At 38.9% G+C, this 18,627-nt stretch overlaps 1 protein-coding gene across 2 annotated transcripts in view; it reads left to right on the top strand.

Annotated features, from left to right (window-relative positions):
• VEGFC (vascular endothelial growth factor C) overlaps positions 1 to 18,627 on the top strand; it is a 109,816-nt gene that overhangs the window by 83,686 nt on the left and 7,503 nt on the right. For both annotated transcript variants that reach the window (XM_047856595.1, XM_047856596.1), the window contains exon 4: positions 5,988 to 6,139. In XM_047856595.1, coding sequence (XP_047712551.1) covers positions 5,988 to 6,139 — 152 coding nt within the window. The remainder of the gene's footprint in view (positions 1 to 5,987; positions 6,140 to 18,627) is intronic.

Raw genomic sequence — 18,627 nt, 5'->3', positions numbered from 1 at the left:
AGTAAAAATGTGCAACTATGGAATCAAACTGCGAGGTATTATTTTGTACTGCAGCAGTTCGGAAGATTCCACTCGTATGTATTCAACAAGTGGAATGTGATTTGTTTGGAATCTTTAGCTAATTAATATTTGGCAAGCGCAGTTGTTGGAAATCAGGTTTTGTCCAGATGTGGGGAAAAGCTCTCTACCATACCAGTTATCAGAAGTGAAAGAAGAACATCTGCCTGAAGGAAAAAAATAACGCATCTGTTAAAAATACCTTTTTTCCAACTCCAGGCACTGTGATCCTGTGTACAAAACTGATTCAGTGTTTCTAAAACTCCTGAATTGGGGTTTTTAACTATAGCATTGTTTATGCATTTTATGTATAACATTATATAAAATTAATTCCATCCCAAATGGCAATCTGTTCTTCCCAGACCCAATTTAAGTTCTATATCCCCTTGACAGTGGTCCTGTGGTTGGTCTGCTCACTTGATAAGCTGACAGTGAACCCTCAATTTTTAACTTTTCCCATTTTTAGGATTTACTTAAGTGCTGTGTGGTTTCCCTATATCATCTTACGGTCATTAACTATACTCTCCAGAAGTTCCAGATTGCCTCTATACTTAATTAATGGACTCAAGATTGGAATATTTAAATTAAATATGGCAACGAGACATGTTATGAAAAGAAACTGGTTATATTTGGGGGGTATAAAGATGTCGTAAAGGGCAGCATTTTTTTGTTTCATATTTGTACCCACACAGACATTCCCTTAAAATGTAATACTAAACTGTAATCCAGGATCTCGTCAGTAAGGAAGTTGGACACCTTTTTCTTGAATAGCCTGCAAGATAAGTAGAAATAGGAATTGTTGCTTTACAACTGTTGCTAGGCTGGTATAAACAGCCTATTGTTTCAAAATGTGGCTTTATTTGAAGTCCATTCTTGTTGGTGAGAATTGACTATTAAATACTCTTATTAAAGAATTCCAGTAGATAACAACTGGGAACCATTCAGTTGGAAATGCTTGGCGTTTCCTCTTTTTTATTGCAGCTTTACAGAATACACAGATTTTTTTTTCCCAATGTCCAGGCTTATTTAAATGCCATCTTTATATAAACCCTTTTGATCTCTAAAACCAGCAACTCCTCAAACAGACATATGCAGATAGTATGGGTCCATTATGAATTATATTACGCCTTAAATCCTAACTTAGCTACAAGCTATTATCATGTACTGTTCAAGAACAATTCACTTTATAGCATAAAACTATTTTAGGAAAATCACCACGTTCAAAATATCCAAGTATAAATGTCATCATCCTCAATTAGGATTGACTGAGTATACATATATACATGGAATTGTTAGCTAATGCTGAACATAATACATAAATTTTGCACTCTGTGAGCTTAAATATAAAGTAGAGAATACTGTTGTGCACACATTAAGGCACAAAACAGTCTGACAACGGTATGAGAATAGTTGTTTTATTGAAATATAAAGAATTTATCTGTTGTTGCAACAGTGATGTGCCGGAGAGACTTTGACTCTTTTGAGAGAAAATTATACTGACTGTGTTGGTTCAGATCTTTATATAATGGCAAGCACAGATTTCAAGAGAGTTAAACTGCAGGTTCTTGCTCACAAACGGCATTTGTGATAAACGATTTGATAGTTTAAAAATTCTAACATGGTATTATATGTGTATATGTGTGTGTCTGTATGAGAGAGAGAGAGGGGGCAGGGGAGAGAGAGTTGCATGGGGCAAGAGCCACTGATTGATGAGAAGTTGTCATGGCACTTGGTACTCGGCATCTTGTTGGTTCTCAATAAGGAGTTACTGAAAACTAAACAAGGTAAAATGTCAAATCGTTGGGATTCATCTACCAAAGATTCAGATCAATTTTGAAGGAGAACCACTGTTCAGAGAACACCGCTATGACATCACCACCAGTATTATCCCTATTTTATGGATAACAAAATGGAGGCAAAGGGAAATGGGATAATTCTTCCAAGTCACGGAAATAGTAAATTGCGGATGCAGGACTCAAATGTCTGTGTTTCTAAGACTTGGTTCTTGGTTACTCTTCTAACGCTAGTAAAGGAGAGAGGTTGCTGGTTATTTGGAAATTACATTTAATGATTGGGGGGGCTGTGAGCTTATAAAGTGATTCAAATTACTCATTTTTTGTTGTTGTTCAAACAAGTTTACAGTTTCTAAAGCACATACTATCTGATTAGGGAAAAGGGCCTGTGGACACTCATCATAATGTGGGGATTAAATATAGCTATATAAAATTTACAAACGGATCTGGAAGGAAGGAAACGGAATTTATCATACTTCTTAAACAGGTGGTGGAAACCTTATAATCATTTTAAATGAGAAAAGTCAGTCAATCCACACACTTAAGACCAGTGCAGGAAGAAACTGGAAAATGAAAGAGGCCTCTTCAATACATGACAAGAGCCACAATAGGTACCATTGTGCCTGAATGTACACACATACGGCACGCTCTCCTATATTTGGGAAGTTGATAGATGAATAAAACTTATTTATCAAGAACCTTCTACTTTTAATATTGGTCAAGGCATCTTTCTCTGGATCCTTAAATTTTGTCCACACTGACACACTCAAGTGGAGAATTTAAAAAAGGCTATCTGAAAAACTCAGGTAAAAATTTGGAGTCAGAAGATGTGTTTCAAGAGAAGGGACTTTTTTTTTTTTTTTACTTTATTTTTTCAGCCTGTTTATTCCTTTCACCCAAATTAACTGAATTCCGCTGCCCAGTTGCCTGCCTAGACCCAAATAAGAGAAATGAAACATAAGTAATTAAAATTTGGGGGTTTTATTTATTTCACAAGTAAATTTTTCTCTCACGTTCTACTGTACTTTTAATACTTATGAATGTAGTTGTAGTACTTAGCAGGAAAAAAGAGTTCTCTAACAGCGATTTTCTTTTACTGCCTGTTTACCTGTCCCTTTGTGCCTTTAGTCAGTGAGTTCACAGACCCCAATCTCTTCCACCCCTTGGAAGTGTACAGCCAGGCTTTTTTTTTTCCAGGAAGATGCTTTCTTAATGCAGAAGAGTATTCCCCTCCCACTAGAACATTCTTCAAAGCCCCAGTTCCTAAGTGTACACTTGGGACTCCAGGGCGGGTCCTGACTGTGGACGTCATCCCCCCAGCAGTGGCTGGAGGGGACAGATCTCTCTTTGCCCTTGGGAAACCTTGCCAGGGTGGCCTCTGGGAGGTAGCAGTCCCTGAGGGCGGGGAACATCAGGCAAGCTTGCACAGCAGCGGGGTCTCAAACCGCACCTCCCCCGTCCCTCTCAGGCCCCCGGGCTGCCGCCTGTCACTGGAGACACTGCCAGATCCCCAAGTGATTCCATGTGTTCTGTAAGCAAACACCGCTCCCCTGGCCTGAGCCCACTGAGCGCTTTCCCTCTGATCGCAAGAGGTCTGTCTTCACCCCCTGCTCCCGTCCCACAGCCCAGCCCCCCACAGGGCCCAGAGCTGCTCTGCTACCCCATCCCTCGACCTGTCCTAAGGCTTCATTCCCCCAAGACATCGGGCCCTGTGACCACACACGTCTTTCTGAAGCTCTCCTGTCTTCCTTTGGCTTCTCTTGGTCTACCGGTAAGCCCTCCTGGCTCTGCGTCTTCATTCCTTCTTCTTCCCATAGTTACTATTTGCCTTTTCCACCCCTTCATGATGCACCTGTTCCCCAGGCTTCTGTCAGACATTTTCCCCTTCATTCAGAGTGATCTCACCAAGTAATCTCATCGGGGTCCAAGATGTCAAGAAGGGCTTTCATATCGATGGCTTTGAAGTGTCTGTCCTAGGCTCTAGACACAAATCCAACTGCCTGGTAGACCCAAGTTCTTAGGATTTTGTCAGCCAGCCTGTGCATCCTACCATTTCTACCATTACACAAGGTTTACATAGTTTTTAAATTTTATACATATAAAAATTGAATAAGTACTTTATGAAACATACATTTCTTCTGCTCCACTGGTTCTATGCTAGGGTCCAGAGATGCGATAAGAAGCAGAAAAACTGCAGTACATATAGACACTGCAGAAGTCTGTCTCTTAAAATAGTTTTACCTAGTGCAAAGGATTTCTACCAGGGTGACCTTTCACCTAGTAAAAGGTGTCTTCCAATCTGCATAAACGAATGTCCTTTTAGAGAAGTGACTGGTCAAAGCCATAATACTGGGACACGGTGAGGTCATATGTTGAGATTTATCTGTGTATCATGGGCAGTATTCTGGAGGAGATCTAGAATCTTGAGAATATGTGCAAAATATAAAAAATATAGCAATCAGTACGCATATCACACTCATTGACGTTAACGTATGTCATTTTTATAACCATCCCATGGACAGTGGGTCAGATGTTTCCTCAACTTGACTGATTTTTAAAGAAATATACAGCTTAGATAAGTTAAATGACTTTTCCAAGTTTACACAACTTACAAGTGGGGTTGGTAATAAAACTGCCCTGTTGGGGTGTGGCCTTGTGCCCCTTCCTCCTAAGGCACCTGTGCTAACAAAGTAGCTGAATTTTTCAACGACTATACAATAAATGTATTTCAAATGTAGAAAATGTGCATTTTATAATTTAGGTATCTCTGTGTTTCATCCTTCAAATTGCATGTCCATAAATCTCCCTGTAGGACTAAATGGGCAACTAATTCAATTCCTTGAAGATTTCCAATGATCTTCAAGTGTTGGCTTGGAAGGACAGTGAGGGGCCAGATCACAAGGCTCTGGGGTTTGTCATCGTTTTTAGCCTTGCTCAGATTGCCAGAAAGACAGTAACACCAAAGCCATTCAGCTATCGTCCTATTACTACAGACGGATCTTATCAAGCACATAATGGCCAGGACTTCACTTTTACCATGATTATTGAGAAGTTAGATTTTTAAAAAAAATTTTAAATGTTTATTTAGTTTTGAGAGAGAGAGACAGAGCACGAGCAGGGGAGAGGAAGAGACAGAGACGGAGACACAGATTCTGAAGCAGGCTCCAGGCTCAGAGCTGTCAGCACAGAGCTCAACGTGGGGCTCGAACTCGGGAACAGTGAGATCATGACCTGAGCCGAAGTCAGATGCTTAACCAACTGAGCCACCCGGGAGCCCCTGATCAATTAGAATTTAAGAAACTTAAGAATTTAAATCCACTCCGTTTTACTTAACCATTAATTTATTTGTAAATTCAACTTAAAACACTGACTTTGGCGAAGGAAGAGATGAATTGAAGTTCCCATAAACAAGGCATTCGGAATGAGACTTTAAATTTTCAGACTCTAACCCACAACCACGTATCATGTCCTACCTTATTTTAAGCTTACTATTTTCATAATGCCTGTGACAAAAGAGCAGAAACAAAGCTTTATCTACTAAGTGATGAATGTGTTTATTTTCTTTTAAACCTAATAAATTCATAAGATTATCTCGGACAAATGTAAAACTACTTTGAGGTGGAAATTTAGTTTGGAATGAAAATCGATTTCACATCTATGTATTTTATGTCTCTGTATTCAGTTTACATAGAATAAGACTTAACCGAAGATCTCTAGGTTGTGTGGCCAACAGCTGTTTACTCTCATAGAAACAAAGATATTTATATCTGTGCCACTTTTTAATAACCCCTGGAATAATCGAGGACTCCGAAAAAATGCTTTTTCCCCCGAACACCCTGGTCCCTTGCATCTCTGCTCCATAATCATTAGCCGGTTATCAAAATTCTAATATGCTTTACAGTAGTGACACGAGAGAAGCATATGGACTATTTATTATTCTGATAAAGGATACTTACTGATTTGAAGCAAAACGGTTTTTATGTCATAATCATGAAACAACTTTTGCGTCCTGCATATATCACGAAGCACTACCTATCATAAAGAATTAATCGCACTTTTTTTGGACTCCGACATTTACCATAAAAATGCTTTCTAGCATCTATATAATTTTTTCTTCTTTTTGTCCCTTCTTTGTAGTTGTTTGAAATTACAGTGCCTCTCTCTCAAGGCCCCAAACCAGTAACAATCAGTTTTGCCAATCACACTTCCTGCCGATGCATGTCTAAACTGGACGTTTACAGACAAGTTCATTCAATTATTAGACGTTCCCTGCCAGCAACACCACCACAGTGAGTATGAATTAAATCTATTTTTCTGCATCCTCTACTATATAAAATTATTTTCAAGTAAGCACAGTTTATCAAAAGAACTTTTGTGAAACTTGCTATAATATACTTTGCATCAAATGCAAAAGACAAATTGGAGAGTGCACCACGAAAACAAAGTCAAACTCAAACCAGGAAGCCCTTCGTATAGACCATCTAGTTAACAGTATAAAGCAAGTATTTCTATGGAGTGACACACATCCCCCCAATATTCCTCTTATAAGTAATTTAGCCTAATTGATCTAACATCCGTGAAATCAAGTGTGCGAACTCATAAGTGACGTTTTTACAGCTAAAAACATTTAAGCCTCGGTAAGATTTTTGGTCCCAAACAAAAAGTAAATAGGAAAAGATTATTTTACATCTATTAGCATTCACTTGTCGTTTTTCAATCTCAGTTGTTTTTCAATATCTGTTCATATTGTTTATTTCAGCCAGGATTGAATATTGAAATACTGATGAATTACCTGAAAGAATTTTCTCTTACTGTTATCCCAAATTAACATTCAAAGTACCATTTGTTACTCAAATTCCTTTCTCGTCAAATTTTTTAGGCTCGTAAATGGCGGCATTTGCTGCATTAGATCACATAGAAGGGGCTGGAGAGGCATCAGGTGTGGACTCTATGAATAGTGTAGACTGAATCATTATGCATCATCATAAAAAATCTAGGGACTTTTCAGCTCGCTACCCCAAAATGAGGATTCGGCTCTTTGATCTTTAGGATATCCAATGCATGTGAATAAAATTTACTGAACTTCGACATCTATGACAAACTGTTCAATAAATTGATGGGCAAACATATATATTACCAAAAAAAGTGTAGCCTTGCATGTTAGGGGACGTGACAATAAATGTGAGATGCTGAGAGCATTTTTTCCCCATTCCTGCTTTACTTAGCACGGCAGATAGGAGGCCTGATCTTTCCAGGAACACTTAAACTAAGGATAGCATCATTTGAGTGAAGTCTGTCCTCCACGTGAGAACAAAAAGGTCTTACAGGCCTCTGTAAATAAGCTGATGCCACCATACAGGAGGACGAGTACCCCCCAAAGTTATCGTGTGTGCGAGTTCACCCACACAGCTCAGAAAGTCGCACCCCTAGCCTCTGTGGCCACTCGTCCATTCTCAGCACCTCAGCCATTATCCCCGTGCTGGCTGTCCCCAACATTATGGTTTAAGACTGACTTAAAATATATCTACATCTCCTCTATTGCTGTTTGTATCAGATATAATAGGTACAAAACTCAAAGATTAATTCTGTTTATTTCTACGTTATTCATAGCACTTTTCTCTCATATTCTTTGAGGCCTTGAAATCACACGGTTGTCATTTGCTTTTTTGTCCTGATTTTATTTGGGGGGATAGGGGAGACGGGAGATATTTGCTCCAACCTATATACATGTAGTTCCTTTCTATCACTGCCATCCTCGCTCACATCATCCTGCATGCAGACCTCATCTAATGCAGCGGTGTCGATACCCGTTTTCTCATGCCAGAACTTTCTCCAGCTCCTGTGTAATGTCACAAGTAAGCTTTAAAAGGCCTCACTTCCTTCATGTGACCAGAAACTGTCGGTGGCTTTCAGCTGCTCAAAGAACTGAGCACAGATTTCTCACCTCCTTGTCCTGTAATCAGCCTTCCTTTCTTGTTTCGCTTCTCATTTCTCACCAGGGCTGGGTTTCACCAAGTCTTATTCCCTGAACACCAAACTCATTTCCTGCTGTGTTTGTCCTTTCTATTCTGGCCCTGGCTTACAATAAATTCCCTTTTTTTCCTGCCTTCCCAAAGCCCTGTCCACTTCTCAGAGTTCGGGAAAGGTCTCGGTCCTACATCTGTCTTGCCCAAATGCAAGCCTCCCTTGCTTCCTGAATGCCCATAGCAATTACTGTATTTGCCTTGTCCTCGCATGGGTTTGTAGGGCTCCATAAATACGGCAAGTGTGCAACTGGATGGTAAGCATTTCAGGTAGGTTTGTACCCTCCACAGTCTCCAGCGAATAATGCTTGAAAATTACTGAGTCATTACTGTACTTTCAGCCCTTCACATGCACTGTCTCCCTGAACCCTCCCAGAAAGCATCTCTGAAGTTGATAGTGGTGTAGCTTCATTGTACAGATGAAGCAGGTCATCACACTCCAGAGTTAGGAGCGAAACAATACACTCCACTGATCAGCCAGTGTTTGTTAATATCAAATCACTTCTGTATCTGCAATTTTGTAACATTTGCATGTTTCGCTCAGATTTTCACGATTACTTATTCATACAACTTATTCATATAACTTAAATGCTGTTGAAGGCAAGAAGAGACAGAAAGAACAAATCAAGCCTGTGCCTCACAGTGAGCCAGGTCTGAGCCCGAATTCAGGTTGGCCACCAACTCGCTTTCTAACGTTGGGTTATTTCATGTGTCTGAACTTCAGTTTGCTTATATGTGAAAGCACAAAGTAAAGAGGAATGAATGAAACACTGACTATGGTGCTTAGCACAGTGCCTGGCATCTAAGCGATAGTCAGTAAAAGGCAGACTTACCATTACCGTTAAGATCCATGTCTGATTCATCCATCTCCTCATGTTTTCTAGTGTTGTTGTTTTGTTTTGTTTTTACCACGGTCTACAATAAAAAAAATGCATTTCACATTCCACGTCAGTACACACATGAATCTGTATGGGTGCAATATCTATGTCTATGTAATAGGCATATAGCATATATAGTGTATATATTTAAATTAACTGTATAACCTTACATGTAGTTATATATAACTGTAAGAGTAAAACAGAACATTATTTTAAAACACTCTCATTTATTACAGTAGCAGCCAACTCTTTGTTCATTATCACCCCCTAAGGATCCTTTTGCAGACCTTTTTTTGTAATCACCTCCCTCATAAAGTTTTAATACCATAGACCTATTCTTATAGCTTTAGGTATTATATGTATATTTGGGCTTTATACATAAAAAAAGGAAGTAGAAAGCTTTTTACAAGACAAGTGCTCTAACCCCTGAGCTATAGGGCCTCGCAATAGAAAGCTTTTTAGTGCAATGTAGGAGTAAAAATGACAAAAAAAAATTTATAGTTAAAAGTTAAATTAAAAACATAAAAGCCATGAACATCAAACATAATTTTATTACACAGTATTTGCTGACAAACCTTTAAGGTAAGTTATTTACTAATATAGTGGTAATATATCATATTACATACGGAAAGTACCAATTGATATAAATATATAATGATATGAACGTATTTTTAAAGAAAACATTCCAAATAATTATCGTTCCAGGAAAAGAAGGATAATTTTTTAAATAATTTATGTAACATTTTTTAGAGAACTTAACTTCCACATCACGTGAGAAAACAACTTGTAACTTCTATAACTGCTGGAAGTTATAACCTGCTTACTTAGTGTCACCACCTTTTTCTTCTCAGCATTTGACACACTAATGGCTTGAATAACTTCTGGAGAATTAAATAATAAAATAAAAACTACTTTTACTTAATTCCCTAAGCTCACGTCACACACAAAACACCAGGGATCAACCATTGGCAGCAGTCCCAAGGCAGCCAACATGCCCACACAGACAGCTGCTGCTCTGTGACCTTGAGATTGAGCACTCAATTCAGAGAAAGTCCTTCAGTGACAGCCCTCCGTTCACTATAATCTCATAGCCCTTATCTCGCAAAGACTCTGGATATCTTCGGTGCCAGTCCTGCTCATGTGACAACCCATAAAACCCAATAGAATTTACTGGTTCAAAAGCTTTTCCTGGGTTTTGGAGAGACAAAAACCACTGCAACATTTAAGATTCCTCCTCTCCAATAACTAGTTTTTACTCCCTTGCCAATGATACTGCCCCCATTGTGAATACATGCCTTGCTACTACCCATGGTATACACAGATACTTCTTTCTTTTCTGTTTCTCTCTTTTTTTTAATGTCGGTCTCCACTTATTGTGAAGTGTGGCCTTCAGTTTAATTAAAAACTGTCATGGCAACTTATATATGATGAGATAAAGCTATGTGACAAAACCATTTGTTAAAAATAGCAGGAATTGCCACCACAATGGCCAAAATTAAAAAGAAATGACAAAAGCTAACAGTGGAGACGATATGGCGCTATGTTCATATGTCACTAATGGGAATGTTAAACGGCATAACCGCTTGGCAAAATATTTTGGCAGACTCTTATCAACTTAAATAATACACTTCTGATAACATCCGTAAGTCATCTAAAAACATATTTGCACACAATAACTTGCACATGAATGTCCACAGAAGCTTCATTAGCCAGTAACTAGAAACAACCCAAATACCCATCAAAGGTGAATGCATAAGCAAACCGTGGTATATCCATACAGTGGAACATTACTGAGCAATATAATACAAATGAACTCTTGACACGCCCACCATGAATGGGTCTCAGAACATCAAGCTGAGTAAGACAAGCTGGACTAAAAACTACATGTTATATGATTCAATTTACATGAACCCTAGAGAAGACAAATAGAACCTAGACTGAGAGAAAGCATTTTGGGAGTTGCCTCAAGATATAGGTGGTGGGGATTGGCTGGAAGGAGCAAAAGGAAACTTTGGCGTGACAAACATGTTCCATATTTTGATTATGGTAATAGTTACATGGGTACCTACATGTGTAAAAAAATGAACTTAAAATACAAGCATTTTATCATATGCCCCTTACTTCTCAACAAAATAAGAGTTTTGAAAAGCCAAGAGCAACAGACCTATTTTATTAACTATAATTTTGAAATTCACATAGGTTTAAAATGGTAGATTCCTTAAAATCTTCATGATAACAAAGTCAAATATTTTAAGATTCTCAAGATTCCCCAGCAGGGAGGGCCTCCCAGCCCTCATTTGTATAGAGTTCGAAATTTCCCAGCAGTGGCCCCAGCTCTGCCCAACCCCTGCGCTCTTACCAACCACTGTTGGGACAGAGACAAGACTTGCCTTTCTCAGGTGCATGGCGCTCAAGTCCCATCATTAGGAGATTAAAAGAGTAGCAGACCATTTGTTCCAGGTTATTTATGAAGAAGTATAATTCAGTAAATAAATGAATCTTTCATAAAGTGAGTTGTCCATAAAAAACTATTGAGACTCTAAAACGGGCCGAGAACGCTCCAGGGTCGTGTTAGGGAGGATAGGCACGGGCTTGGCTGATTCTGACCTCAGAGCGTGTGCACAGTCAGGGAGGGACAATCAGAACTCGTGTGCGCAGTCAGGGAGGGACGATCTGAGCATGCGCAGAGTCGAGGAGGGAGGATCCGAGCATGCGCACAGTCAGGGAGGGACGACACGTGTTCTGTCTGTACAATTATCACCATTATGATTTTACAAAACGTTACCAGGCACCAGGCACCTGCCACACACCACCACGTGCTCATCCTAACCCTGCTAGGTGGCCGCATGGATGGTCCACACCACAGAGCACAGGGGGGAATAGTGCACACTGCAAGTAGCTTCCCAATTACAAAACTCATTTTCTGCTGTGAGTTTCGCTACCTTCGGTCAACTTTTTGTGATTAATTTTCTTCATGTACAAAACATAAATTCAAATGTCACATTCAAAAATGCAGTGTCGGGGCGCCTGGGTGGCGCAGTCGGTTAAGCGTCCGACTTCAGCCAGGTCACGATCTCGCGGTCCGGGAGTTCGAGCCCCGCGTCAGGCTCTGGGCTGATGGCTCAGAGCCTGGAGCCTGTTTCCGATTCTGTGTCTCCCTCTCTCTCTGCCTCTCCCCCATTCATGCTCTGTCTCTCTCTGTCCCAAAAATAAAAACGTTGAAAAAAAATTAAAAAAAAAATGCAGTGTCACATTTATAACCTAATCCTCACAATTAACCTCTTTAGTGACATTTCATTAGTCCGATATCGTAGAAGAGTGACATAGAATAAGAGTAATAAGGAGAAGGAAGAGGACAACATCCAACACATAGGGATGCAGTGACATTTATACTCAGTGACACCTGCCCGGTCTTGGCACAGTGCCTGATGCCTGACGGTGAGCATTCAATAAACTTGGGCTGCTATTTTTACAGACATTCTACAAATGGGAAAACAGAGTATTAGAAGTGTTAATCAGCACATAAAAAAGCTGAACAGCTAAGAAAAGTGCCAGAAAAAAAATACAGATTCAAGTCTTTTCACCTCTTAAACCCATGCTCTCCCCCAGTATCTTATAGTATTTAAAAAAAACAAAAACAAAAACAAAACAACAACTTTCAAGTCTCAATATCAATACCAAGATACGTCAGAAAGTCCAGAGGTAGAAGATATTCTCTCTAGAAGTGGTTAGATATCAATATTCATGTTGATGCTCTCATAGATTATTTTCTTTCCTTCCAATTATTTCCTCCTATATTTTCCTTCAGCTTGAATTCCATGGATTCCCATGGCCCCTTACATGGAGGGTCTCTTTCTATGGAGGGAATCATTTGTAATTAAGAAGTGATGCCAGACATTTTTTTTTTTACTTGACAGAAGTAGTGTCTATTCATTCATGAGATATTTGAGTCTTACATGTGTGTCACACCGTCCTAGATGAGGGATATTTTAAAAAATGGATAATTCCTTAACTAAAACCACTCTGTGCCAGAGTACAAACACAAGTATTTCTAATATAATAAGTACATAAATGTACACTGTGCTCTGCTTTATTGAGTCGTTCATCAAACACTAATTGTGTATCTACTTGGTATTGCTATTATGGTAGGTTAGAGAGAGAGGAAGGTAGACAGGCTCACTCCCCTAGAAAAATCCCGTGAGTCAGAAAGATGCACACGGGACATGAGCTGGTGAGGCAGAGGAAGAAGGCGGGCTGCATCCCTCCCGTCACACACAAGATGCCCGCGTCTGCAGAGGTACAGAGAACTGCATCTGCCATGCCAAGGATGGACTTTGTCTTCAAGTCTCTCAGGAGCCATTAAGAGATACATGTATGACCCGTGATATTTACATTGTATGTTATATAAAGAACATCTGGATGGCAGTGTAATAATAGAAAAAACATGGATAGCACCGTAGTAGGTAGATTGAGTCCCAAAACAAGAGGTGGAAAAACTGGAGAAGAAGCTTCTGAAATAATCTCATAGAGAAGCAACAAGGGTAGGAACCAAGGCGGTGGAAATGGGGATGGAAAGAAAAGAGACGGAGAGACAATTTTGAGAAAGTCACGACTTGGGCATGGCATGTACAGGAGAACAGAAGCAGAAGTTGAGGGTGCAGTGCATGGACAGTATTCACCAAGACAGGGAACACGTGTTCACAGGAAGAGTGGTATCTCTAAGAAGTCAAAGAGAAATGTTTGCAAGGCGGTAGGATCTGGAGCTGGGAGGGCGCTAAGATGGCCACTGCCAGCACGAAGCTGATAGAGCGTTGGAAGAGGAAAATAGAGACAGTAAAAAAAGCAGCAGCAGCCGGAACTATGCAGAATATCAATATCTAAGAAACTGGGAGAAATAATAGTCTGTGCAGAGACTGAGAATAGTCAGAAAAATCAGGGATTCAAAACTAGTTATTACAGAATCCAAAGGATATTGCAAAAGCCAAACAAGAATTCAAGGAACAAAGAAGTAGTCTGAAGATCAAGTCTTACAAAAAGCTCATGAGTTACTGTGACGGACTCCCTTATCTGAAGGACATGAAACGGAGGTAACACTTATTAATACCCTATCTTGCACAACCACTTTGAGAAGGAGGAAGAAGAAACAAGGGAGTGGAATTCCCAGTTACATATGAGAAACTGAATCAGGGGGATTAGGTCATTTGCCCCAACATCACACAACTCAAGAGTGGCAAACCAGAGATTCAGACTAAATTTGGAGTCAATCCATTCCTTTGGGGATGCAGTCATGACTACATTTTTAACTTCTTCACATTAAAAACAAAAAACCCTTCAAACATATAGGAAAGAACAAAAAAAAATGCAAAAACGACATATCCCTCCACCCCAATTCTGTCATACTCACTCAAGACAATAACCCAAAGCCATGGTCACCATTCAGCACCCTTCCTTGCCAGAGGTAACCACTGATTGAAAATTGTATCCTCATTCATGCTCTTCCATTTTTATAAGACAAAAGAATGTATAGTACGGCTTTGCTTAAAATATGTTAAAATGGTGACAGTACTTTTTTCTCTGAACATGATGTTTTAGAGATGTAATCATTTTGAGGTCTCTAGGCCCCCTTTGTTCATTAAATACCTGTGTCGTATTCCATTGTATGGATGAATGAATGAATGAGTGAGTGAATGAATATTCGTGTTTATTCTACGATACAGACTATAGGGAAGCAATATACTACATACGAGGAAGAGAGTAAAATCAAAGGAGAGAGATGTCACATTTGAAACATAAGTGCCATGAAATGAATTCTACCCAGTGGTAAATTCATTGGTTAATTGGTTATCACTGACAATGTTCCTAAAGGGTTCCTAAAGGAAATAGCACATTCTGGAGACAATAAATCCATGAGAATTGAATCCACGAGGATTGGGTGTTAATGGAAGAAGGCCGTCAGAGATTCAATTAAGAAGGCAGTGCTAAGGCTGTGCTTAGGAAGCTTTGGTTACCAGCCTAGAGAGTTTCACCCTTCCTGTGGAGGTATTGGGGAGCATGCGGAGTGTTTTGGTAGGGGAGTGACAAGAGCATGCTCAGCACAGCCAGGGTACCTTGGATTTTTTTAATGAATACAAAATAGAAATATGTATGATTTCAACCTGATAAAGAGGTTCTGCCAGTCTTTGGGGGAGAGCCATGATGTGGTAACAGAGGAAAAGAAGGGGTGAAAAAAGAGAAAATGGAAAACTCTAGCTTGAAGGCTCATTGATTTTTATTTGTTTACTGGTTTTCATTTCTTTTACGAAGTTGTCAACATTGTTTACTAAGACACAAAATAAAACATATTTGCCTCTAAGAAGTTAGAGTTACCCGGGCTTATTAAGGAAAATTTCATTCGTGTGAGAACAACTCTCTTCTCCAAGGAACAGAGCAAATTTATCGCCCTGGCAACCTTTGATGTAGAACTTGAGGGCTCAGTGTCTTCATTAATCTATAACAGATCCTCAGTCTGAATGCTTAGAAGCTTGAATATCCATTAGGCTTTGATTTTCTCCTTTTAATTATTTCTTTCCTTTTCATTTCAAGATCATGCATTCCATTCTTGCTTTACCAAAAATAGAGTAGCATGATGCAGTTAGTAAACTGCATCAGAGCAGAAATGCAGAGACAATACATCTGCCAGTGAAACTGGGACTTGAAGTCTTGCTCCAGGTGGCCAGAAACTACTTTTCCACTATTTTAAAACATGCATCTGTGTCCTGCCCTGAAAATCCCCTCTTGATAGGTTTAAAACTCTCCTGATCATACGCAGTTATTTCTGAAACCTTAATTCATAGGTCTGCTCATCCTTTTTTTCTTTTTACAAAGCTCGTTATTATCTAAATATTGTCTAAGCCCTTCGAATGAGCACTGATTAACATGAATCCATTTAGCCATGGAACTCAGGTAAGAGTCTCCAGGCCTTGGAGCATATTTTTTCTAACAGGAAGCTAACTGTGCTGACCTGTGCACCCACCTTTGGACTGTCTGGTTTCTGTCTTCTGAACGATAACAGGTGAAAGCACAGCCTTTTTTTTTTTTTTTTAGAAGTTTTAGGCTTATAGAAAAACTGAGAAAAAGGTATAAAGAATTCCCATCTACTCCATACCCTTATTCCCTAGATTCCCCTATTATTAATACCTTGCATCAGATAGTCCAGTGTAATCAAGGGCCATGCATAAAGAACTCAAGACCAACACAATTCAGTCTTTGGAAATCAAACTGTTGCAGTCTTTTCCCCAGGGCTGTGTGGCTCTGAGAGTGAAAGAAAAGAGTTGCCCGTGCAGCTGCTACTCTGACAGCAATCTTGGGAGGGTCTGGGTGGATATGCTTTCAAAATATAATTACAGGTCTGAGTGATTGCAAATCCTAGCGGGTGAAGTTCAGATGACAGCAACAGTTGGCATTTAGGGAACCAAACCTGTATTTGGGTATTTATCCAAAGTACTAACATGGTCAGAGTGCCCCCTCTGTGTTTTCTTAATGGAGTACAGAGCATATCATTGGCTAGCTCATTGGATGATATCACGATGCTCCGAAGAAATGTAGAAGAGCCCACAGCACATGCTTTCAAACGAATATTAGGGGATCACACTTCACATTGAATAGATTTAAGGCAGGATTGCTACTTAAGGAACACGACTGTTATTACAGGTACCACACTTTCATCAGAATTTTAATCAGTTGCATTGTTGTGAAGACACCTTACGAAAATAGATGCCAATGAGAGTACTTGATTAATAGCACAGTTCATGTCACAGAGACAATGTGCTATTTCAAAAAGCCATTGAGTGCCACAAGTTGAATGTGTATTCAGTTAATGTTAACACTCATCTTGAATGATCTATGAAATATTTTAAGAGATACTTGGTCAAGTAGATCAGTAGTAGTTTAATACAAATCAAGACCCCGCTCATTGTTTCTCACTTAGAGATATATTACAAAATACATTCAGCTCAGTTCTCACTAATGCCAAACAAAAGGTGGTAATGTGTCTGCATTCCTTAAATACGGATTTGGGGGGTCAGGAGATTTCCAAGTATATAAAAACTCAAGGGGCAAAGAGTAGAGAAGTTGAAAGAACCCAAACAACAGTGTGCAGAAAACAGTCCGCTGCAGTGGCCCAGGCACAAGAGCCAGTAACTCATCCAGTATCAGTAACTCATCCAGTACACAGAGGACATATCCGTCCTTGAAAATCTCAAGAGAGAGATCAACAGCAACATAAGAACGATTTTGATCATTAAATCCATTATTCTGTAACACACATCCCCTTACACTTTTGTTCTCTGCTCTTAACTAGCAGCAGCTAACAAACCGGTGGAGTGAAGTAATGACAGAATTTTTAAGAAAAGCGTCTTTTACCTGCATAAATATAAACGGGGCTATGGTTATGTGTACGGGGGGAAAGTTAAAGTAGGCAAGTTCATTTATTTACATGTGATTTTCCACCGAGATTTACTTTACAAGTAATGGCATAAGCATTGGCTTTGGAGACAAAATGTGCCCTGGAATCATCTTATAAATACAATGTACAAAATAACTAATTTATTTAAACGTTTTAATGTGTTTACACACATCAATGTGCAGAACTTGAAGAAATATCGCAATAGAATAAAAATGCTTTGGAGATTAAGATATGGAGAAGATAAGTAAATGGTGCTCACCCCTCTATCCACAGTAAAAACATTTTCTTTCATTCTAAAATAATACTTTGGAAATTGTGTCTCCTTTTTTCTCACATGAGAAGCTTTAAATGCTAACAACTTGCCATTCACTTTTAGAGTAGGGATCCTCATTTAATAATTATGAAAATGTAATCTATGCAGATACATGTTTCTTTAATTAAATGGTATCTAGCAGGATTTCAAATTTCAACATTAAAATAGGTTAACATTGAAAAGTAGGAGTTACTTATTTTTGGCAAAGCCTCTAAAGTCATTTTTCTAGAAATTTAAGTTTTAAGAATATTAGAACTTAAAATATTTAGCTCACCTTTAGTAAAGCATAATTAGTAATATCAAGTTTACTTTAGCAAAAACACTTCAGGTGTAACATAATTGAAATTGTTATTCTGAAGACTATATTTTTACTCAACATGAATGTGCAAAATCAAAATGCCTAGTGTAGCCAGATTATATGAAACCATTCTGTAAAACTAGACAGTAGATACCTTGTTGTGACATTTCCAGAAATACATTCCTACATTGGTTTCTATACATGGTCCATATTTTTGAACTTATATTTTTAAGAATGTGAAATATTATAAAACTCTACTTTTTTCCTCACTTCGTGGGAAACAGGAAATGTTTTATTTTCATATCTATTTAGGGTGCACAATCTTGTATACCTACTGAAAGTTCAGCACGGATATGTTAGCACACGCTCCTGCAGTTAAAGAACCCATTACTGACCAGTCTCACTTAGGCTAGTGATGGGGATCTCTAGATCTCCGGATACTTCTTTCCATAAAAAATAAATAGCTTAGTCATGTGTTTATCAACTACTATAAGTAAAAAAAGAATGCATTTGACATTGCTACCATATTCACATATACACATGTGGCAGAGGGGGGAAGTTTGTATGTGTGAGGGTGTATACATGCATATTTATATATACATGTTTATATATGCATATTACGTATATTACAAATATATATGCATACACATAAGTGGCATATAATTGCAGAAACCATCTTTATGGTTGCATTCTAGTAGTATTTTATTATATGTCATTCTTTTACATTAAGAATGCATTTCCCATCCCTTATAATTGATTTGTGATCCACTGGTGGATTACAGCTAACAGCTGGGAGGATGCTGGGTTTCGGTAATGGCAGTA

This window comes from Prionailurus viverrinus, chromosome B1 (assembly GCF_022837055.1).
Source record: "Prionailurus viverrinus isolate Anna chromosome B1, UM_Priviv_1.0, whole genome shotgun sequence".
Classification (NCBI taxonomy): domain Eukaryota; kingdom Metazoa; phylum Chordata; class Mammalia; order Carnivora; family Felidae; genus Prionailurus; species Prionailurus viverrinus.
This window is presented reverse-complemented; position numbering and strand designations above follow the sequence as displayed.